General features: G+C 42.3%; 1 protein-coding gene across 1 annotated transcript in view; it reads right to left on the bottom strand.

Annotated features, from left to right (window-relative positions):
• utp20 (UTP20 small subunit processome component) overlaps positions 1 to 3,051 on the bottom strand; it is a 27,660-nt gene extending 24,609 nt beyond the window's left edge. Inside the window, exons 1-9 of the mRNA XM_067391683.1 lie at positions 2,893 to 3,051; positions 2,574 to 2,654; positions 2,398 to 2,464; positions 2,016 to 2,148; positions 1,754 to 1,942; positions 991 to 1,072; positions 762 to 899; positions 524 to 679; positions 74 to 220 (exon numbers count right to left, since the gene is read on the bottom strand). Of these exons, the coding sequence (XP_067247784.1) occupies positions 74 to 220; positions 524 to 679; positions 762 to 899; positions 991 to 1,072; positions 1,754 to 1,942; positions 2,016 to 2,148; positions 2,398 to 2,464; positions 2,574 to 2,654; positions 2,893 to 2,943 (1,044 nt within the window). The 5' untranslated portion in view covers positions 2,944 to 3,051. The remainder of the gene's footprint in view (positions 1 to 73; positions 221 to 523; positions 680 to 761; positions 900 to 990; positions 1,073 to 1,753; positions 1,943 to 2,015; positions 2,149 to 2,397; positions 2,465 to 2,573; positions 2,655 to 2,892) is intronic.
• Between the last annotated feature and the right edge of the window lie 20,767 nt (positions 3,052 to 23,818).

Below are 23,818 nucleotides of genomic sequence, written 5' to 3'. Positions count from 1 at the left end.
AAGAATTGTAACTAGAAAACTAGTCACATCCGAATAGGGCTTTTGAGTGAAAGAGAAACACACATATACAAACCTCACAAACAGACTGTGGTTTTGTGATCTTTTCTCCTTTGCGATGCTCCACAAGTGTGTGGTAGACGTACAGAATCCTCTCCAAGTGTTCATTAGCCGAGTCGGCATTGCTTGTCTCCATCTTTCCAAGAACTTCTTTCAGAGAGCCCTGCAAAGCACACACACAGAAAATATATATATTAAGACCATTAAAAGACCATAATAAATGGTATGTTTTTTTTTTTTAAATGGACAATATAATGTTCATGCATACATGATGCATGTATACAGAGCAAACAAATGTGTTTGCATTTCCTTAAATCAGTTTAAACAGGTGAATAATTACTAAATATTAAGTAAAATAAGCATCTAGGATGGGAAAAATCACTTTATAAAAAGCGCATTCAAGTTCATACTATATGGTTTGTGAGGCAAACTTCATTTTGAGAAAGGAAAGAAATGGTTCTCATACCTGTAAGGAGTCCCACAGGACCAGCAGGTGTTCTTTGTGAACATAGTTGGCTGAAGACTCAGCCATGTGGTCCAGAGCTACTTTGATAGTGTCCCAAGGTAATTCAACATCCTGTCCGACTGCTGGGCCAAGCTTCTGCAACACCATCGGAAGAGCCTGACAACAACGTTACTGTTAAACACTGACAAGCCAAATGTTAATTATGTGATGCATTTGGTTTTCTGGGATGTGATCTCACTGTAGAGGCACAGGAGTGGAACATGTTACGGACTCCTCGACACATCTCAAAGATCAGCTGACCGACACCTTTGGCCTTCTGAGGATGCTCTGCCAAGTCGGAGAACATGAGTGTGAAGAGTGCGTCATAATCTGTAACCTTTTAGACATGAGACAGATGCATTAGTTTAGGAGGGCACGCAACCATACAGAGAACATGATGAAAGCAACCTGAGATGTTAAAAACTCACCTTTCTCATCAAAAAAGAGAAGCTCTCAGCAGCAAAGTTGCGGATGTGATCCTTCTTATGCGCCAGAAGTTTACTGTAAAGACTGATTTCAAAAAATAACTTTACAATAATGTTTCATTTTTTAACTTTAATTGTGCTCCAAATTTGAAGTTTATATCACAAAAATTTAAGTTCCAGTGAGATTTTGTTTAGGTGCTATACCAAAAATAGCCACCGGGTGACACCCACAAGCCACTGAATTATTTGCATTCTCCTGTCACAAACTAACATATTTCTGTCACAATATCACTTCTATCACAAAACAGCAGCCAAATATGAAACTGTGAGTCTCAGTCCTTTCCAACTAAATGTTTTGTCAAGATTTAAAAAAAAAAAAAAAAAAGATTATAAAAGTGCAAAAATTTTGTAATATTTAAAACAAAGACCCCGCCAACTTGATAAAAGGTACCGTTTTCAGGGTAACGAAATGTCCAATTTAAAAACAATTTTACAGGATGAATTTTGAGTTTAAGCTTAAGAATGAAACCTAATTTACTAAAATATGCAATAGGTGGAAAAAAGCAAACATGTGGCAAATGTCCCGACACTGACTGTTTACAGGTTAACTTATTTTAATTAATGAGACCTTATTGTAAAGTGTTACTAATTACACATTATATTCCTATACACTGTGACTGAGAATCGGAACATCCTACTGAGGTCCAAAAATCTGACTCAAAATTAACTGAAATACAATCTACTAAGGTTTATTTCTACTTCTCACCAGTATATCTTGTCCATATCCTTCACCATCTTCCTCCACAGGTATTTGTACAGGTACGACAGACATGTGAAGGCCCATTCCAACACTTCTGTGTCTTGTGTGTCCAGTATAGATGTGATGATGGTGAAGAAGTCAGAGAAGTGGGGGTAAAAGTCCATCTGGAGGTCCCGAGCCAGCTGAATTACAAGACTGAAAGCAAGAGTGAGGTTAACATGGCTTCGTTGGCCTGTTTATTTTAAAGGAAAGACTGAGAGGAACTTACTCCAGAAGAGGCTGGTAAGCCATGTTGTTCTTTACTGAAAGGTAGGTCTTCAGACTCTCCACAATGGCGCTTTGGTGAAACACCAGCAAGTTGAAAGACTGACTCTTGCTTGACACCTCTCGAAAAAACTTCGCTGTAGAATAGACGATTGGATTAATACTCAAACCATGCCACTGTGCAATATACATTACAGTAACAGACAGCAGTGTTGCAATATTTTGAATTATGTTGTTGCTTTTTTATGGTTTCGGTTAATTATAATAATCCTTACAGAGTGACCATAGAGAAGATGTAAAGAAAGTAAATTAAAAGTATGTACAACTTACACATAATATACTGTGTATTTTGTCATATTAAATGGTCACAGGACGTGGTTACTTACAGAAGTGGTCTGTCAAATTCAAGTCTTTCCATTTTATCAGGGCTTCATAAAAATAGGTTTCTACCTCCTGAGAAAATATGCAGCAAAATTAATCAAAAACACAATAAATAATACTATAATGTTGCTAATAATGACTTATATTACCTGATGTAAACAAAACTAAGTAACCTACGTACCTCAGCATAACTTCCAGTCCTGTCAATGCGATGAATGACATCAATGTTTACTTTTGCGAGCCTTTCAGAAAACGTGACAAACTGGAAAATAAAAGATATTAAGACATCTTAAGTGAGTGGAAACTTCCTCGCGTTACAATAGGGTTATATTGCACTTTACATATTAAAATTTAATTATTAAAATGGCAGACTTATATAAACCCAATTCAATATGTAACTCTGTTCGTTTCGATATGTATATGAAGTAAAACATTGTAATGTTTATCAGATGTATAAGCATGAGCTGCAATCCCCAGCATGCGTTGTTCTCTAAACTTACGCGGTAAGTGTTTTCTGATTTATGAGATTGGGGCTTGACTTTAAGCTTCATTTTGCTGTATTATCCGACGACCAAATACAAAAATGTGTACGTTACTCCGTGAAAAACAAGATGCGTTATCAATTGCTGTGAAATTGATACACATGCCGTATCAGGGAGTCGCCATCTTGAATGATGTATTATGGGTAAAGCGTTGACTTGTACTGTTTTTCAAAAGAAAAGTCTTACTATGTTTTGAAGAGCATTAGGAAAAGATCATGACTTGATTTAGGTTTTTTTTTTTATTTTTGTATTATTAATAAAAAAAACATTTAGTTTTCTTGATCTATACCAGGGTTATTATAACAACTTTTAACAAACCCAAAATAAAACCATTTTCAAAAAGAACAAAACCAAAACATTTTCGGTGTTTGAAATAAAATAAATGTTAACTAAATATATTTTAGTGCATCAAGGTAAACTAAATTTAAACACTAAATGCTAGCTGAAATAATTTTTTGCTAAACTAACCATAGTTTAACCATGGAATTTATAGTAAAACTGTGGCTATACAAATGATAATCAATCCACCAAAAACAAAACATGGTTACTACACTTTTACTATAATAAAACTGATGCAGTGATCCAGGCAATCCAGCAATGACAGATATCAAATATGAATAAGGAATAATACATTTATCAAGTAAAAATGTAAAATTATAGAGACAACAAATTGATCAAGTAAAAAATAATTTATAACACCCTTAAAATTGTATTTTGGTCTAATAAAAAAGGTCAAACAGCCATTCATTATGTCATATTTGGTATAATGGCTAGGTCAGGATGACAAGGAAAGATGAAAATATGAGGTGTTGTTTTGACTCCTTTTAAGACTTTTAAGAGAATATTGCAGATCTTGCATTATCTCATGTCTGCAGAGATGGAAACAGACATATTTTGATACAAATTCACTTCTGATGGAAAATACACCCAACTGAATCTTACAAGAACATGTCAAAGAATAATAATATATAAAGAATAAAAAAAAATATGAATAAAGACATTATCATAAACATTTACAATTTTGGATACACCAATCCAACACTTGAGTCTTTTTAGACTCATCCATCAAATCAATGAAGACAAAATCGAATCACAAATCAAATACGTTGAAGAATATTTGGATCAAAACTATCAGATGTATCACACAAATGGACAAAATAAATCTTTTGGTAAATCTAAACCATGTCTCAATCCTTTCATTCTGTGCTTCAGCACTCTCTGTTGCATTCCCCTTTGCTGCTAAGGTGCTTGTCGATCCTTCCTTGGTTCTGGGATGCTTTTCATCAGTTGGAGCAAATAGCCGGCTTTTAAGCCACCAGTTGAGTCTGCTTATTCTCCTCATTGTCACAATCAGGTGTCACACTGAAGGACAATCTGGTCCTATTAAGATATCTCAGGTATCTTCTGATAGCCTCTACTCATACAGTACCTATATATGATAGACAGAGGTAGACATGGAGAATATGGAGCAGAAACAGACAAAACAACAAGAACAAAACAAGACAACAACACTGTTGTTTTTTATACAGTTAACAATACATCAGCACTCGGATTAATAGGATGAATATCCTTGAACGACTTTTACCTGTGAATGGAAACCGTAAAAAGCTTTTGTTAGAGACAACATACAGACCACAAATAATTTTTCACCCTGGATAACACTAATTCCACTTTTAACAAGTTAACAATCACAAGACAAGATTTTATACATTTAGAACAGAATCATTTCCATTCGATGGAATTCATCATGACATGCTGCAAAAGAAAAGAAACATTAAGTGTGGGGTGGACATGGCAAGCTTGCTCTGCCTTCCCAAGATATTCGCTGCGCAAGTGTGGCAGTTTCTTTCTGCCACAATAATAACCCAGATCAGGACAGTTAGCCTAATTTATCCATGACCATTATTTTATTGGGCATAATCGACATAGTGTCAACATACAGCTGTTCATGGCATTCCGTCTACCATGATGCACCATCACTCACACACACACTTTCACACACCTCTCTCTCTAACCAGAGTTTCATCTTTTTTTTTTTTGTCACTGCCTCTGCAGACAGTCAACTGAATGGGGAAAGTATACTGTTAAGGGTGGAATACCACCAAGTCTAATCGAATAAAACCGTTTCGATGACGGCAGAAATTACGAAACGTAGGCACTGTGGCATTCCCCATGCATTAACAACCTTGTAGCTGTCACAGAATCAGTGCCATCATTAACACCAGACCCTTCATCTTCACCCACTCGATCAGCTTCACCAGAATTCCATTTCAACATACCTGTCATACTCACAGTATTTAATCAGTCTCCCCCCATACCATCACTGTGTGGTCTTGTTGATCAATACCGTTCAACTTACCTGGCTACCTACCTACCTGATTAAATTTCCTGTAGAGATTCCTGTCCATCTTCAGCCTTCATCATCTGCCGTCTTCTGTCCAGCCTAAACTCTTCCCGCACCTGCAAAGACAAAGAGACAGTTACCACTGAAGCTATATCTGCTAAACTAGCAATTTTAAAGAACACTCACCTGTTTCTTTTTATTTTTGCAAATAAAATAAGATTACTTATGTTGTCTCCTTCTGTATACTGACAGTAGCTCAGAGTAGGTCTCATCATTAAAAATCAAATGTTTTGTACTTCTGGAACCCGATTATTGCAGGCTGTAATTTTACTTAGAACTAACTTCTGAGCCAATATTGCATATTGATTTAAAAAAAAAAAAATGGTCTTAAGATGCTTGTGGATGTATAAAGTCAGTTAATGTAAAGTTCACACTCACACTTAAAAATAAAGGTTCTGTCAGGACCACTATCATTAAATATAATTGATAATTGCATAGAGTTTGCATTGGTGGTATGATTCTGTTCTGGGCAAGAACTCCCTGCATATCCATGCAGCCTTACATGGATAAAAGCAAGGAAAACAGCAATAACACCCCCTTAAGATAAACAGAGCAGAACCAACATATGCAAATATAATTAATGTCAATAATTTAACATGTATACATTTTGCAAGAATTAGTTTGACTCAGGGGAATCATAAGGCCTAATCCTGACTGACAACAGGAGGAGCTGGGGATGGAAGAGGGTGATTAGCCCCTGAGAAACGCGATAGCTACTGATAATACTGAGGAGCTTATACTGTATATGGATGCTTTGATAGGCGTCGTATTCTAGACGCGAGTCACCTGGGAGTCAGCTGATGTGAGTGTGACTGACGTGACCTGCCAGATCTGACATTAATGCTGGATCTTTTTTTTGGCATTGATGGTCACATAAACTTTATAATCCATGGAATCTTTCCATTGCACAAAAGGTTCTGTGAAGTGGAAAAGTTTTTTTTTAGATTATTAAAATATTCGTCACACTAAGAAAATTGGTTCTTTTAAGAACTTTTTACTGAAAGGCTGTTTGGGGAACCAAAAATGGTTCTTCTATGGCATCACTGTGAAAGAGTGCATGATACCTAGCAGAATAACCACAGTTATAGTTTATCACATGTGCTATGAACATGTTTCATTACTGTTTCACTAAAGCACTGTTTTATCATATAAATCTAAAAAAAAGTCTTTTTATTAAGTGTTTTTTTTTTATTGTGATGTCAGTCATACTTGAATCAATTTGGTTAAAAGCATTTGCTAAATGATTACATGTAAATTAAAAATCATATTTAAAAATTACAATGAATCCCATTTGGATTGATAGTCACAACAGAAAGCACAGCCTCGCGCCAGCAGATAGAGGAGGCTTAGCTGGAGATAGGAGATAGGAGGCTTAGCTGGAGGATGAAGAACCAGGAGAATCTAGGGTGGAGCAGATGGTTAAGTGATCCAACAGGAGGCCTTGAACAATGAAGGGCAGATGGTACCCCAGTGCACAGACAGAACTACACTCCACAGCAGCATCACTGGAGGGAGGAGCCATGAAGGAAGACAGCCAGATGATACAATGGCTACATGGGAGTTGGAGCCCACCATTTATTCGGAGAGGTGATGAAGCGAAGCGACCCTGATGACCTTTGTGACTGCGACGGAGCTGCAATGATGACCACCTGAGGTGGAAGCAGGGATCCAGAGGGCAAAGGTTGAGCTAGAGAGACAGAGGGTGGAGGTGGAGCTAGCCGCAGATGAAGGGGTGGAGGGCAGCGAATGGCCTGCAAGTCCACAGCAAAGGTGGTGCGACGTCTGACCCAGTCAGAGCCGAAGTACCAAGGCAGCCTGGTGAGGCCAAATGCCCAATGGTCACTGCTGGAGTTGAGGGAGGAAGGAGTGCAGGCACAGGAGCTAGAGCCAGGAGGAGGAGCCACGGGCTGATAGACGACAGCAATAACTGTGTGGCAGGCATAGCTGAGGACTGAGGGGGACAATTAAGGAAAATGCAAAAAACAAAAACACAAAGCATTCCACATGGAAGATTCGAGAGGCGGTGGAGAGGGAGGCTGGGCGGGATAAGCACGACTGATGATGAAGAGTCACATTTAGGCATAATGAAGGGACATAGGGAATTCATCTGCCCACACTAGGCAGGGCTTGCCTCTATCCCCTCATACTCCACAAGGACACACATGGTTATGGATGGTACAGCCGGCTTACACACCTGGTCAAACAAGGTGATGTCAGGTTCAATCACCCCTCCAGGTTCATGCTCAAACTTTGTGGCTGAGGTACTCTCTCCATTTGTGGTAGCCTCATACTGTTGCCCCTCACAGCAGGGTGGTACAGGGCTGGAGTTAGGAGTGGGACTGGCATCATTGTCGATGGATCCAATGGTGAGTGACAATCCACAAGACACCAGTTCCCACTCTACAAAGTCAGCGAAGTTCCTCTGAGGACCCTCCCCATACAACTGCACCTTAGTGGTGGTGTTCCGGCCAGCATACAGAAAAAAGCATAGGCATTCATCCAGCAAGCTTGATAGAGGATTCCCTCTTTCTCACCAATCTAAGTGTTCCTCGAGGGAGCGATTAATATTAATATTAATAAAAAGGCATATTAGTAAAAAGCAGGATTTTCCAGGGTGAAAAAAAAAAAAAAAATTTAAAAAGCCACACCAAAAAAATGCAGCACGTAGCTAATCACTTCTGGGTCAGGGAATTTGTCACAACAGCTGTGTTGTAGAAAGTACACGAACATGATGATGAGGATGAAACACAGTCTTTAAGACTGAAGAGTGAAAGAGCGAAGCATGCAACACATCTAAACACAGACGAGACCCAACAACAATGAAAAGAAACAAAGGAACTTAAATACAGGTGCAAATGAGGTAATTAACAACACAGCTGACAGTGATAACTCAAATCAAACTCCATCACAACAATAGTAGTGCAATAATAGCAAATAGTTCAAACAGGGAAACAAAGTCCAAACTGAGTAAGATTATGACAGATATTATCAAATGCAATTATATTTCGTGTGTTTTAGGTGCCCAAATACTTCTTTTGAGTGAAAGAAAATTTCGCATAATTTACACCCTTTCACTATGCCTGTGAAAGGGTGATCCTTTACATCTGCTTCAATCTCAGTGCGGTTTACATTTAAACTCCTGTCATCTCCCACAGGAAAGGTACTTCAATTTTAAGGTAGCAATTCTAATAATGGCAAGGGACGTGTGGACTTAGACATTAAAAATATAAGGAGGGAGGTTCCTTCATAACAGGTGGGGAGCACACATACACGCCCCTATACAAATAAATCATACAGGGATATACATTATCACACTATAAAAAAGCATGAAACCTAAAAAGTTTCCTTAGTATAGTGAATAGCTAATAAATCTAACAGGGCATGTAATGTAACTTTATATCTTTTAATTTACAGTTATTGGCTTGAATTGAATTGGACCGGTCATGGCACGGCATGCATGGCACAGCTCTGCATGGCATGGCATAGCATGGCACGGCGTGGCTCAGCCTCTCAGCTTTCGGCTCAGCTTGGCTCTCGGCACTCAGCTCTCGGCTCAGCTCAGCCTTGGCCTCTGCTCTAGGCTCGGCTCGGCTCTCAGCTCGGCTCGGCCTTGACCTCAGCTCGGCTCGGCTCTCAGCTCTTGGCTCTCGGCTCGGCTCAGCTTGGCTTAGCACAGCATGGCACAGCACGGCACTGCATGGCTCGGCATGGCACGGCATGGCTCGACCTGACCTGACCTGTAGATGCTACAAGTAGATGATGTTACTTTCACTATTCACATTGATTCTGTCTGTCTTTTCATATACACAATTTATCAAGGACTGGAGCCTTGGTTTAAAGGGGTATTCAGGGTTTAAGAATCTGAAATGCTATTAATTACCACAGAAAACATAAATCCATGTTTTACTTCATAATATTAAACAGACATGTTCAGCAATTCATTTATAATGATGAACTGTCGTCACAACACTAAATGAATGTTCCAATGATATCAAAGAACTATACTCAACTATTTTGCAATGATGGAAGGAAAGTGCATTGTTTGAAACAGGACCTTCAGCTTACCGTTATTTGGGGGAAACAGCTTTCTTTATGTAGAGTGATGACTGGAAATCTTCCTGCCAATTTTGATGTCTAGATGATGAAAACAAACTCAACTCCACATATCTGTAATTTTTATACATCCCTCCTAATGCCTTCCTCTCTAGCTGTCTGCATTTCTACACCTCACATCTCTCCCACTCAACATGTTTCCCCTCAATATTTTTTCATGAAATGCTACAATTCAACCACAACACTACAATACACTCTTAAAAATATTTAATTGTAACACACAATCAGTTATTTTTGTCTTAGTTTCAATGACTTTTTGTTTGTTTCTGTTAAGTCTCCTTTGTTTTAGCCTCCTCCAGTCTGTAGTTGTCATGGTAACTGATATGATTTTGTTATACTGTCCAGCTGTGTCGTTAATTATCCTAGTTTGCCTGTGTATATATCTGCCAGTGTTTCAGTTCTCATTCTCGGTTGACATTAACACTTGTGTGATACACCCATGTGTAATCAAGCTACACCTGAGGAAAGCCACTGAGGTTCGCTCGTCGTTGTGTTTCTCCTGATAACTCCGGTAGTTATAATCTGTTTACATGTTTCAGACCCGGGTCCTGTAACAGATTCTTGGAGGTTCCACCGAAATTAGCAACCAGATTGTGAGGTCAGTGTTGAGATCCAGACTGCAAGGTGACAAGGCGATGGAAAGGAGGACTGCGTGTGACCTTGTGGCAGCTGCTGACATCCAGAGAGCCAAAATGGACCAAGCTGAAAGGAAGGCACATGCATCATGAAGAGTCATGAGAGGGTCTGAAGCTGGACAAGATGGTGGACAAGAGGAAAAGACTTGTCTGGTGCATAAAGAAGAGCCTACACATGCTGACTGGATGAATTGGGGAATAATCACTGAAAGCATCATCCAGTTGCAGGTGTGATTTCAGCAAGGATGATGAAGAAAGCCATTTAAATTTAACCACTTTTTTTATGCAATGTCAATTTCCTTGAACTAGAATAAATTATATATATATATATATATATATAAAAACCCATGGGATGGCACTACGGCTGCCAAACAAAAGGATGTTGCTTGGATCACTGCTCTTAACCAGGCCCAGGAAGATCGAATTGAGAGTGATGTTGGTTGTGACGATGACTCAAGTTGATTGGGATCCATAAGCGGTTTATTAGAAAACAGCAATCTCACAGTACAGGCAGGCGTGGGTCTAATCTCCAATGCAAACAACAGTGTCAGAGACAGTCCAATAATCGTGGTCATAACCGGACAAGAGATCAGGACAGGCAGCAAACAATCAAAGAAGCAGTTTAGGCAAACAACAGGGTAACAGGCAGGCGACAAACAATCCAAGGTCAGTAATCCAAACAAGGTCGATACACGGGCAGACAGAAAACAGGAAATAAATGCTCAGAAATTGTTGCAGGGCAAACAATACTTGGCAAGGAGTGTGTGTGTGTGTGTATGGCTTAAATAGCTGGATGACGTGAAACCGGTGCGCAGTAATCAGGTATGTGGATGCTTGGGATTTGCAGTCCAGTCAATATGGGGAGAATGGGACCTCCGGTGGCCGATTGAGAGAACTTCGTTGGCATTCATGACAGTTGCAGTTGGAGTCGATATGACACTGGATTAATTTGTCTCAAGATTTTGAAGGGACCCACATACCTGGGAGTTTCTTGCAAGGTAAGCGCAGCCGAAGGTCCCGGGTTGAAAGCCACACCCACTGTCCAGGAAAGTAGTTGGGGCTGGATCAACGATGATTATCAGCTTGTACTTTACTCCTGTCTATGGTTCGTTGTAAGTGGACATGAGCCTGATTCCATACGGCCTCACTCCGATGGAACCAATCGTCCACAGCAGGTACCTCAGGCGGCTCACCAGACCAAGGAAACAGAGAAGGTTGAAACCCCAAAACACACTGAAAGGGAGCGTAAGCTTTGTCGAGGGCTTGACAATGGAATTTTGTGCATATTCTGCCCAGGGGAGGAAGCGGCTCCAATCAGATTTTTCCTGCTGGCAGTACATACGGAGGAACTTGGTGATTTCTTGGTTAAGACGTTCTGTTTGGCCGTGAAGTGAGGCTTATGTTCACATTGATTAAACTGAAGAAGGCCGTCAAGACCCTTGATGTAAATTGAGGGCCCCGGTCAGATACTATGTCTTCAGGGAGACCATGATAACGGAACACACAGTGGAAAAGGTCAACCAGCATGCTTTAGAGAAATGGTCAATAACCGTTAGTATGGTGGTATTACCTTGTGAGACAGGTGAGTCGGTGATGAAGTCGTGGCTGTGTGTGACCAAGTTCGTTTTGGTGTGGATAGTGGATGTAGTAGCCCTGCTGGCAGTAGCTTGGAAGACTTTGCTGCGACACAGATGTGACAGGAGTTCACAAACGTACTGGTGTCAGCTTGTAATGTTTCCCACCAGAACTGGTTCTGTAGCAGATGTTCTGTGGCCGTAATTCCTGGGTGGCTGGAGCTTGAGGCAGAGTGTACCCACCGAATTCCCTTTTTTCTTAGATTAGGTGGAACATATGTTCGATTGGGTGGGCATTCCGGGAGGATGGGTTTTGAGGTTTCGCCAAGTTTATTTCAGAGATGATGTCCCACTGTACTGGAGCTAGAATCAAGGAGGACGGAATAATAGAGTCTGGAGAGGGGTTCCGAGGAGTGGGGTCATGTTGGCGAGATAATGAGTCAGCTTTGGTGTTTATCATTCCAGGACGATATGTGATTCAATCAAGTGAAAAACAGAGCCCATCTGGCTTGTCTGGGATTCAATCTTTTGGCAGAGCGCAAGTACTCAAGGTTGCGATGTTCTGTAAGAACCAGGAATGGATGTTTCGCTCCCTCCAACCAATGGTGGCATTCTTCAAAAGCAGCTTTTAAGGCGAGTAGTTTGCGGTTGCCAAAGTTACAATTCTGTTCAGCATCAGAAAGTTTCCGTGAATAATAGGCGCAGGGAAAGAGTTTAGGAAGATTGCCTTGTCGCTGTGAGGATAGCACAAATGCCTGTATTTGAAATATCTACCTCCACTAAGAATGGGATGTTTGGGTCGAGATGATGGAGGATGGGTGCAGAAGTGAAGCGGTTCTTTAATTTGTTGAAGGCTTGAGTGGCTTCAGTGGACCAGTGAAGCTTGGCATTCCCTTTCTGTACCATGGAGGTGAGCGGAGCTATGATGGAGCTAAAGTTCTTGATGAACCTTCTGTAGAAGTTAGCAAATCCTAAAAATCTTTGTAGCTCTTTTATTGAAGTAGGCTGAGGCCATTTTAGCACTGCCCATACTTTGCTTTCATCCATAGATACCCCTTTCGGACTGATGATGTACCCAAGGAATGCAGTCGAGGTTTGATAGAATTCACACTTTTCGGCTTTAGCATAGAGTTGGTTCTCTATGAGACGTTTTAAGACTGCCCAGACCTGCTTGACGTGCTCTTCCTGAGTATCAGAGTAAATCAAGATGTCATCAATGTATACAATTACACACTTGTTCAGCTTGTCTCTGAAAAAGTCATTTATAAAAGACTGGAACATGGACAGACTATTGGACAGCCCGAAGGACATAACAAGATACTCATATTTGCCACTGCTGGTGGAGATAGGCAGATCGCAGATCAAGCTTGGTGAAACATTTGGCAGTTCTGAGCTTTGGTTTTGCTAAATGCTTCCAGTAGGTCAGAATATTCAGGGATTACATTAGGGGCAGAATTGGTAATGTTCGTTATTGTGGTTGTTCTCACTAGGATGGGGTGGACAGTCTTTCAGCATATGGAAGAGCAAATAGAGTCCCAACGAATTATCTGTTTTTTTCCACCATGATATCAGTGGATTATTATCCTGTGGCCATGGCAAACCAAGAATGACAGGGTTGTGTGGAGAGTGGATGACAAAAAGATGAATTTGTCTCAGTGTGTAGTGCTTCAACTTGCAGGGTGAGTTCAGTGGTGGTGTGCAGTACGTGACAGGTCCCTAGGGGGCCAAAGGCATGTTATTATTGGTATTTTATGTACTTTGACTAAATTTTCATCAATGAAATTGCCTGCTGCCCCAGAGTCCAACAATGCTTTGTAGACAGATTGTTACCTTGAAACGTGAGTTGGACAGGTACGTCAATACAATGGGTAGTTTGGATGGAGGAACTCAGTAAACTCACCTTGCAGTCCCGTGCTTGAGGAGGACGTTTCGGACATTCAGCTCTCAAATGTCCTGCTTGTCCGCAATATAAGCAAAGGCGGTTCCTGATGCGGCATTCACGCTCTTCACACCACTGTAGCCCAGTATTCAAACACTTCTCTCAAATGCTGCATCGAAATCATTAAAGCTAATGTTCAAACATTAGTTGGCCCACACCGCTGTAGCCCAGTCCAGTGCTTTTCCGGTGAGCAAGGAGCACATTAGTGAGATTTTGTTTTCATTTGTGGAATATAGCGTGGGCTGCTGAGAGATAAACATGAAGCATTGCATGAGGAATCCTTTGCAACGCGTTGATGTGCCATCAAATTTTTCAGGGAAAGCAAGACACGGATGGGTACTCACAGGACTCTGTGACACCAGTGCTGGCATTGGCATTGGTGAAAGTAGTTGAAGGGCCTAGGTAAGATGCAGGTTGGTGCAGATTTTGTAGGGATTTCACCAACTCCTCCGTTACAGGGGTGAGTCGGGCCAATTGTTGCTGGTGAGCCGCCAACAAATTCCCTTGGGCTGATAATTCATTGGAGAAGTGCACGAGGACCGCTGAATCGGTTTGTGACGATGACTCAAGTTGATTGGGATCCATAAGCGGTTTATTAGAAAACAGCAAGCTCACAGTACAGGCAGGTGTGGGTCTAATCACCAATGCAAACAACAGTGTCAGAGACAGTCCAATAATCGTGGTCATAACCGGACGAGAGATCGGGGCAGGCAGCAAACAATCAAAGCAGTAGTCCAGGCAAACAACAAGGTAACAGGCAGGCTACAAACAATCCAAAGTCAGTAATCCAAACAAGGTCGATACACAGGCAGACACAAAACAAGAAATAAATGCTCAGAAATTGTTGCAGGGAAAACAATACTTCACAAAGAGTGTGTGGCTTAAATAGCTGGCTGATGGCAAACAGGTGCGCAGTAATCAGGCCAGGTATGTGGGCACTTGGTATCTGTAGTCCAGTTAATACTTGGGGGAGTGAGACCTCCGGTGGCCGATCAAGGGAACTTCGCTGTCATTCGTGACACTGGTGAAGTCCTAGAAAAGCTAAGTCATGATGAACTGTGGAATTCGCAGAGACTGGTCCCAGCTATTGGTGAGATTATTAGGCTGAAAGACTTCAATGTAAGTGTCACTAATGAAATGAGGTGGAGAGCCAGCCAACCTGTAAAGAAACAAATGCATGAATGGTCAAGACTACATCTGGAAGGAGGACTATTGCACAGGAGAACACAGCAATGATGCCAATTTGTCCTACGAGCTAAATACAAACAGATAGTATTCCAGTACTTACATGATATTGTATATGTGGGTGTGGAGGGAGTAGTGCACCTTGCCAGAAACAGATTCTATTGGCCATTCATAAAGAAAGACATCAAGACATTTGTTACACAATGTCTGTGCATCAAACAGAAGAAGCCAGCTATACACGAAAAAGCTCTGATGGACTGTATAAGTACCATCTATGCATTCAAATTAGTATCCTGAGACTACCTGCACCTGCAACACAGCAGGAGTGGTTATGAATATATCCTACTTCTGGTGGATCATTTTACAAGGTTTATCAAGAAAGAATCTTCAGTGACTTCATTTGGATTTCCAACTAAATTATAACATGAACAGGGTCAAGAATTTGAGAACGACCTCTTCAAAACCTTGCGCCGACTGTCAGGAATGAGAGCTTTAACAGAACGCTGCTCCAGGTGATAAGAACAGTGGCAGAGAAGGAAAAGGTAACAAGGAAGGAAAACACAGATTGTGCATGCATACAACTGCACACAACATGAAACAACAGGATATTCACCATTGTACTTACCTGATATTGCATTCAAAGTGACCAACGGAGAGGAAAGGAACAATCCAAAAGGATATGCTATGTAGTAGGCAAAGCGAACAGCAGAAGCTTAACGAATTCTTGCTGAACAGTAAGAACTCAAATGCCTGAGTAAAACAGTATTATGACATGAAGTCAAGAGGAGTTGTTCTTCAACCTGGCAACAGAGCACTAGTGAAAAAAAGTGAGAGAGGTGGATCAGGAAAATTGAGATTTTACTGGGAGCAAACTGTTTACATTCTAAGGGAGCGAATAAACGATGGACCAATCTGCCTGTTGGTAGCAGAGGTGGACATCTCAAAGTCAAGAATTTTACACAGGAATCTGCTTCATCAGATTAATTACTTACCTGTAGTGATAACAGAGAGAGAACCTGAACAAAAGACAAAGATAAACCAGACAAAACCACAGAATGAGTCGGGACCTCCCTGTGACTCTGGTAGTGATGAGGAGTAGGATGGTGAGAACTACTAATGGCTAAGGGTACGAATCACCCGAAAGAACAATCAAAGGCTTACCATTAACCAGCCTGATGAGAAACCTACCTGTGATCTTCCACGACAACGACACTATGATTAACCTGAAAAAGAAAGACAAAGACCAAGAACAGAAAACCTCTGCAATGACGAAAGACAATCTGACAGAGATACAGAAAGAACAACCTACTGAAAATGAAGAACTTACCTGTAATCTTCCTGATGAGGGTGAACTTATCTGTGAAAGACAAGTGACAAGAGCAGAAACACTGGCAGAATGATCTGAAGATGAGAAACAGTATGAGAGAAAATGTAGTCAGATAGATGAAGGGTAATATACTTAGACAATAAGTTCTCAACATCACTGATGATGTGTCCCAGCCCATCAGTACGATGTAAATTTTACCTGTTGTGTCTGGCTATGTCAAGGACTGCCAGGAGCAGGCTGGCTGATGACCGAGAAGAGATAAGTGACTACTGGAGAGACAGTCGACAGCACAGAAAGACGGCAATTTGGGCAATAAGGGCTAGCATCCCAAATTTGCATCTTATTGGAGACTTATGGCAGGGCAGCCGGAGATGGATGTCCCGTGTTGAGAGCCACACCTTCTGGCCTGGTTAGTAGCGAGGGATTGGTGTTCTTCAGGTGTCAGCCTGCCTCTTGTGTCTCCGCACTGCCTGTTGGAGATGCACATGAGCTGAGTCCCCTACTCTCTCACTGTGGCGACCAGGGCGGGCGGAAACCGCGAGGGAACGGCACAAGGCCGGTGACGCAAGTGATAATGAGCATCACACAGGGAGGCGCACCGGCCTTGAGTCTCTGTATTTTCTTCTTAGTCTGGCCATTAGTTTGAGGGTGGTAACCAGAGGAGAGACTTCCTGACACTCCCAGCAGTTTGAAGAAGGCTTGCCATACACATGAGATGAATTGGGGACCACTATCTGATATGATGTCTTTAGGAAGGCCGAAGTGGCGGAACACATTTTGGAAGAGCACTTCACGGTTTGCATGCCTTTGAGAAGCGCAGGTATGATTGTCAGAAGGTGGGAGGTCGTCATGATGTCGATGCCTAGGTGAGACCATGGATGGTGTGGAATGGGCAGAGGAACCAGCTTTCCTTCAGAGAGTCTCCAGGGAGTGGTAATGTCACAGACTAAGCATCCCTTGATATACTGGGAGATATCCTGAACCATGATTGGGAAATTTGCTAATTGATGGACCATTGAATGGTGCTGACAATCATGGATGGAGGGAGGATAAGTTCTTGAGAATTATTCTTAGGACCAGGTTGACGGAGGCATGACAGGCCATCAGCCCTACAATCCTTATTTCCAGGTTGATATGACACAGTGAAATAAAATCTGGAGAAGAATAAAGCTCATCGGGCTTGGCGTGGGTTCAGTATTTTAACGATATTCAGGGTTCCGGTGATCAGTGATAACCTCAAAATGGTGATTCGCTCCCTTCAGCCAGTGTCTCCACTCTTCTAGAGCTAGCTAAGAGCTCACGATTGCCGACATCGTAATTATGTTCTGCTGGGGACTGCTTCTTGGAATAGAAGGCACATGGATGGAGTCGTGGAGGATCAAAGGAAGAAGCGTGGATGAACGAGAGATCTAGATTGGGATAAACCAGGATCAGAGCATTTTGGAAGGCTTCTTGAAATTGGTGGAAAGCTTCTAAGGCAGATGGGTTCCAGGACAGACTTGGGCCGGCCCTTGAAAAGAGATGTGACAGGTGAACTGAGAAGGCTGTAAATGTCAATAAACCTTCAGTAGAAGTTGGCAAATCCCAGGAAGCATTGTAGTTCCTTGACGGTAGCTGGTTGAGGCCAGTTCTGGGTAGTTTCCACCTTCCTCTGGTCCATCCTGATGCTGTGCTGGTCAATGACTTAACTCAGGAAGTGTATGGAGGGGGGGGGGGGGAATTCGCACCTCTCCAGGACCTGCTTCACGTGGAGGAAATGTTTGGCCAGATTCTGGACTATATGAGGATATTGTCAATGTAGACGATGACGAATCGCTGGAGGAACTTCTGGAACACCTCATTCATATAGATATTCACTCAATATTCATAGTATTCAAAAGGTCTTCCATTCATCACCTCTGCATTTACGGATGCGTTTGTATGTGCTCCGCAGGTCCAGCTTGGAGAAGATGCGAGCCAGAGGAAGTGGATAACTGTACTTCACTGTTTGAGAGTTGAGATGATGGTAGTCAATGCACAGCCAAAAACCTCTGTCTTTCTTTGCCACAAAGAAGAATCTGGAAGTGGCAGGAGAAGTCGAAGGTCGAATAAAGCATTGTTGAAGCGCCCCCATGGATGTACTCCTCCATGGCCTTCTGCTCTGAGATTGACAGTGGATACACTCTGCTTTTGGGCAGAGTACCCCCAGGTAGCAGGTCGACTGCACAGTCCCATGGCCGATGTGGAGAACCTTGCTGAATACATCCTGGAATGCCCGGTACTCTGGAGGAATCTCCACCTTGTTTTCAACCTCAGGATTCTTGACAGTGGTTGATGGTGGTTCCTGTTTGGAAAAGGTTTGAGAATGATGGATGGAAGGTTTGCGGATAGATGACAGACAGGTATGAAAACAAGACTTACTCCATTGCAGGATTTCAACAATTTTCAAGTTGATACGAGGTTGGTGTTGTGACATTCACAGGCTTCCCAGGATGATTTCCACTGCGGATCCTTTCAGGACCATGAACGTGATCTTCTTCTGTAGGCATCCAATACGGAGCATCAGTGTGGGAGAAAAGTGCCAGATGTGACCACGGTTTTCCTTGGATGGTGTGAATTCTTAATTCCTGGAAACAGTGTTGCCTCCAGACATTGAGTTTCTGGATAAACTGGTTGAGGTGAAGTTCCCTGCGGAACCTGAGTCAACGAGGTTGTTTGTGACAATGGAGCTATTTGAGGTGGAAGTTGAGTAGTACTCACCGCTGGGCTTGGTGGTCGGACCAGGCAGGCAGTGATGATGTGTCCTTCTCCCCCACAGTACAGGCATAGTTGATTGAGAATCCTTCTCTGATGGTCTACATGTGTCAGGTGGTAGGAGTCAACCTGCATTGGTTCAGGTGCTGGTAAAGCGACTGATGGTACAATCCGTGGGCGGAGGATGCTAAACGGGTTTCAGAAGAGAGCACACAGTAAGACATTGAGAAACTCTGATGGTCTCTTGAATGAAGTTCTCAAGTCCTATCGCCATAAGCTGTGGTACATCGGCGTTAAGACTTGGAATGCAGTGAGCAATGTAGTCTCGTTCCAGCCACTAGCGCCCACCAAGGTGGGAAACTGGAGAGCATAGACACAGAATTATTTGTTTGACAGATGGAATAGCTGATTGTGCACTTAAAGCTCCGAGGCGGTTTGACCAAAAACTTCCTTAAAGTGGCAGAGGAAAAAGTGATGTTGTAACTGGAGCGTTTGATTGCCACAGGGACTGAGCCCAATGAAGAGCACGACCAGAGAGCAGGGCGATGACAAATGCCACTCTGGCGTGATTGTTGGTGAACTGGTGAGACTGCATTTCAAAGTAGAGTGAACATTGTAGGATGAACCCGCTGCAATCCTCCACCTCACAGATGAATGTCACTGATTGGGCCATGGGACTGGCAGAGGCAGCAGGTGAAGCAGCGGGTGCGGTGTGCAGGAGTGATTGTCGCGCTGTTTACACAAGGTCAGCTGGAACCGCAGGTGAAGTGGCAGACATGGAGGGTTGGAGAGACAGGCATACAACATGGGTCGGTGGGGCGATTCCCACCAATATCCGTGAAGCTGTGCATGTGGTCTGGTCTTCTGTCACACAACGGAAGGACGCAGACAGGTAAGTTGGTAAAACACCAAGTTTATTTGAACAGAGGCACGGAACTGGACAGGAATGCAGACTGTGAGTAAATGACAATATGGTGATGAGAAGTAGACTTAGCTGGATTGTAATAGTAATGTCGCTTTGCAGGTGAATGTAGCTGAAGCAGACGATGGGCAGATGATGGAAGACAGATGATTGGAAGATGGGTAAGTGGTCCAATGGATCAGGTAAGTAACAGGTAAGGAGTCTGTAATGTTCGTATGGACGAGACCAGACAAGGGAGTGCAGGAGAAATCTTTTTATAGTGAGTGCTGGTGATGAGGTGCATGGAATCAGAATACCGGGGAGAGTGAACGAGTGGGAGAAGCGTGCTGATCTGGTGACAATGTGACAACCACGTTCTACCTTACCTTAATAGACCTTACTCTATCCTCACGTCACAATTCACATTTCCATATTTGGTTCCTCCTATGACAATTTGGTACTAAAATGACAAATGAGTTCAACAGTTTAATTTTAAATGGTTATATAAAAGAAGTGTTCTTAAAAGAAGCAGTGTGGCAAACAGGTCCTAATAAGCTGGTGCAGGCTATTAGAATAAGGGTGACTGTAATCAAGAGGGTGGAGGTGACAGGTCTTGTGCTGTGGATGCAACGGAGTCTGTGACAGTACTCCCCCCACCCATGGGCTGCTCCCGATGACCACAGTGACAGACCGCTGTCATCCTATGAACCGTATCCTTCCCAGTCAAAGAGGTATTCTAGACAGACACCCCATCGCAGGGAGTATAGGATGGTGTTGACTCAGTAGATATAGCCTTCATCTGTGACAACAGGAGGTGGAGGCACGTCATCAGAACCAGAATCTGTGGGAGATGGAGTGAGAGGATTATTGGCTGAAGTAGTGACACATGGAAAGATGGTGATATACGGTAGTGTTGTGGAAGGTTCAACTGGTAGGTGACTTTGTTGATCTGCCTCTGAATGGTAAATGGACCAAAGTGGTGGGGACTTAACTTTCTACTGGGAAGTCGGAGATGGCTGTCCCTGGTGGAGAGCCAGACCTGTTGTAGTTGTAATGTTGTAGTTCTTCTGTCCATCTGTCCTCTGAAGGTGAATATGAGCTGAGTCCCAGACACTCTCACTTTCCTCAAAACAATGGTTCACAGCTGGAAGACTTATTCCAGAAGACTTACCTGAGTTGGTAACAGAGTATGCACTGAAATGGTGTTAATCCAGTTGTAGCTTGTCTCAGGGAGTTTTGAACATACTCTGTCCACAGAAGGAACTGGCTCCAGCTGTGTTGGCGATTGTGACAGTATGACCACAGGTATCTCCTGAATCTTCCGCTCAGTCTGGCTTTTGTACTGAGGGTGGTACCCAGATGTCAAACTCACTGACACTCTTAAAAGTTGGAAGAAAGCACACCATACCCTAGAGATGAATTAGAGCCCTCGATCAAACACATTAACCCTTAGGGATTACGAAGTGACAGAAGATTTGCTGGAACATCGCCTCTGCTGTTTCTAAGGCCTTTGGTAAACTCCTTAGTGGGATCATATTGCAGGCTATGGAGAAGCAATCCACTACTACATGGATGCAGGTGTAGGCCAGGGCCTTCGTTAGTATCTGAAAACGGACCCATCTATTATTTGAAAACTTTTAAAGTCAATAAACAAATAAAACGTTTTGTCTTACCTAATGTTAGTAGCCTGTAACGTTACCTGACTGTGATGCACAATCCTCCTTGCCAAGAAAGTTCCATCCATGTTATTCTTCTCTTGCCGATTGAAATGCTTAATCCACTCATTATTCCAGCTTCAAAAGCCCACTTGCTGTCAGGTGATGGATGACAAATTGCAGTGCAATTTTGCATTTTGTTTTATCTGGAGTCAAAATAACATAATAAGATAACTTCGAATGTTTGCTCTTTTGAACTACCATAACAATTGCACATTCAGTGGCATGGCCGCTGATGTTAGTATTACTCATTTGTGATAGTTTCTCTCTGAATAGTGTCTGACCAATACTTTAGATATAACAAGATGGTTCATTCATAATATTATCATAAAAATAGGCGAAAGAAAGTGTGCACACTGCACATGCATAAGGCAGACAAATGGATGTTGGTACATAGATTCAGGCCTCAGGATCTCCAGGTGGAGCTGGCTCGTTGCTAGTGGCTGATTGTCTAAAGACCACTGAATTGAACTGATAATGATGGATTCTGGATGAGCTGGACAGGGTTCAGGGTTGTGCATTGCACAAGGTTGTGCATTCAGAGCATCAGCTCTTTGGTTCTTGCTCCAAGGTCTGTAAGTAACAGTAAAGTTGAAGTGAAGAAGAGATCTCTGTGAGTCTTTTGGATGTTTAGTCTCTTGGTGTCAAAAAGATACTCCAGGTAATGATGATCGGTGATGACTTCAAACAGATGATGGTGAATGCTGTCAAGGAATTTGTCATAGGTCCTCTAGGTTCACAGATGGAATTAGCCCAATGTAATGTTCTCCCGGATAGCAAAGAGATGATGTATGCTATATTTGCTCAATCTGTTGGGTATAACTGTGGCTGCATCTCAAAAAAGAGCGAGCATTGGAGAAAGAACCCGCTACACCTTGCCGGAGTAGGTTGCTGGTCAGGCCATGGGCCTGGCAGAGGCAGACAATGAAGAAGTGGTGACGGATAGTAGTACTGATTGCCTGACCACTTGTACCAGAACAGTAAACAGATCGGGAGATGGATTCCGGGCTTCACTAGCTTCTGCTACACGTTGCATGGTAAGGTGGTCTTCTGTCACAATAACAGGAGAAGACTCAGAAGTAAACATCAACAACAATTCCTTTATTCACAGGTAGTTCAAAGAAACAGTGTTCCAAAAAGGTGAGTACTGAATTCCATGTAGAATGATAGCACTTGGCTTGAGCATAAAAAGTTTTGTGTTTGTTGCAGATGCTGACAGGCATGCAGTTCAGAGAAAGAGGTGACTGGAAGACTGAAGACTGACTTAAGATGACCTGGTGCAGGTGATTATAATTCAGGTGACTGTGATTGAGTGGGCGGAGCTGACAGGTCTGATGCTGTGGATGGGACTGAGTCTGTGACAACTGTTTTGAAGTATTACAAAAGTGGTACAATACTGTATTTTTGTTTACATGAAACATGATTTATGATTTACTGTGATTGAACTATATGAACTGTAAAAACATTGTAAGAGAATTTATTTTACTGCTGATATGATGTTAATGTTAATAATGTTACCAAGTTATGCCTGAGGAAAGCTACTTGCTTGTCCTTGTGTTTCTTCTGATAATTCAGGTAATTATAATCTGTTTACGTATTCCAAGCCTGGGACCCATAGTACTTGCACTTCGTTTGGTTTAGGTTTCCTTTCTAAAAGAAAACTGTGCACTTCTTCATCCTCATCCTGTCTTCAACCCTTACCACACTTAGACTCTGTGACAGCCATAGAAGAACCATTTTGGGTCCCTCAAAGAACCTTTCAGTGAATAGAACTTAAAAGATCTACACGCTTAGAAAAGCGCAACGTGTTGTTTTGTGTCACCGTCCTAGGTCGAGTTACACTACTCGAGTAACTGTATTTAAATAGGGAAAACGTGGAGGTGTTTGGTAGCTTCTCTGCTTGGCCCCTATTGAATGAACTGGGCTAAGCTAAGTGCTAACATAGTTTCGCCGCAAGACAGAGCGATTTAGTGCACGCACTGAGATGAGAGAGGTATGTATCAACTTGTCTTAGTAAAGGGAATAACATAGTTTAATATGAAAAAACGGTGGAGTATCCCTTTAAAGAAATTCAGCATTAGCGTCGGTTCTGGCAGGTCAAGTCAGTCAAGCTCGCATCAGCTGACTCCTAGGTGACTTACGTCTACCTATAGGAATACAACGCCTATCACAGCATTCATATATAAGCTCCTCTGTATTATCAGCAGCTAATGCATTTCTTAGGAGCTAATTACCCTCCTCCATCCCCAGCTCCTCCTCTCTTCAGTCAGGATTGGCCTTGATTCCCCTGAATCAGACTAATTCTTGAAATATGTGTGTTAAATTATTGACCCTAGAGGGGTTATTGCTGCTCTCCCT

This window comes from Chanodichthys erythropterus, chromosome 8 (genome assembly GCF_024489055.1).
Source record: "Chanodichthys erythropterus isolate Z2021 chromosome 8, ASM2448905v1, whole genome shotgun sequence".
NCBI classification, from domain to species: domain Eukaryota; kingdom Metazoa; phylum Chordata; class Actinopteri; order Cypriniformes; family Xenocyprididae; genus Chanodichthys; species Chanodichthys erythropterus.
This window is presented reverse-complemented; position numbering and strand designations above follow the sequence as displayed.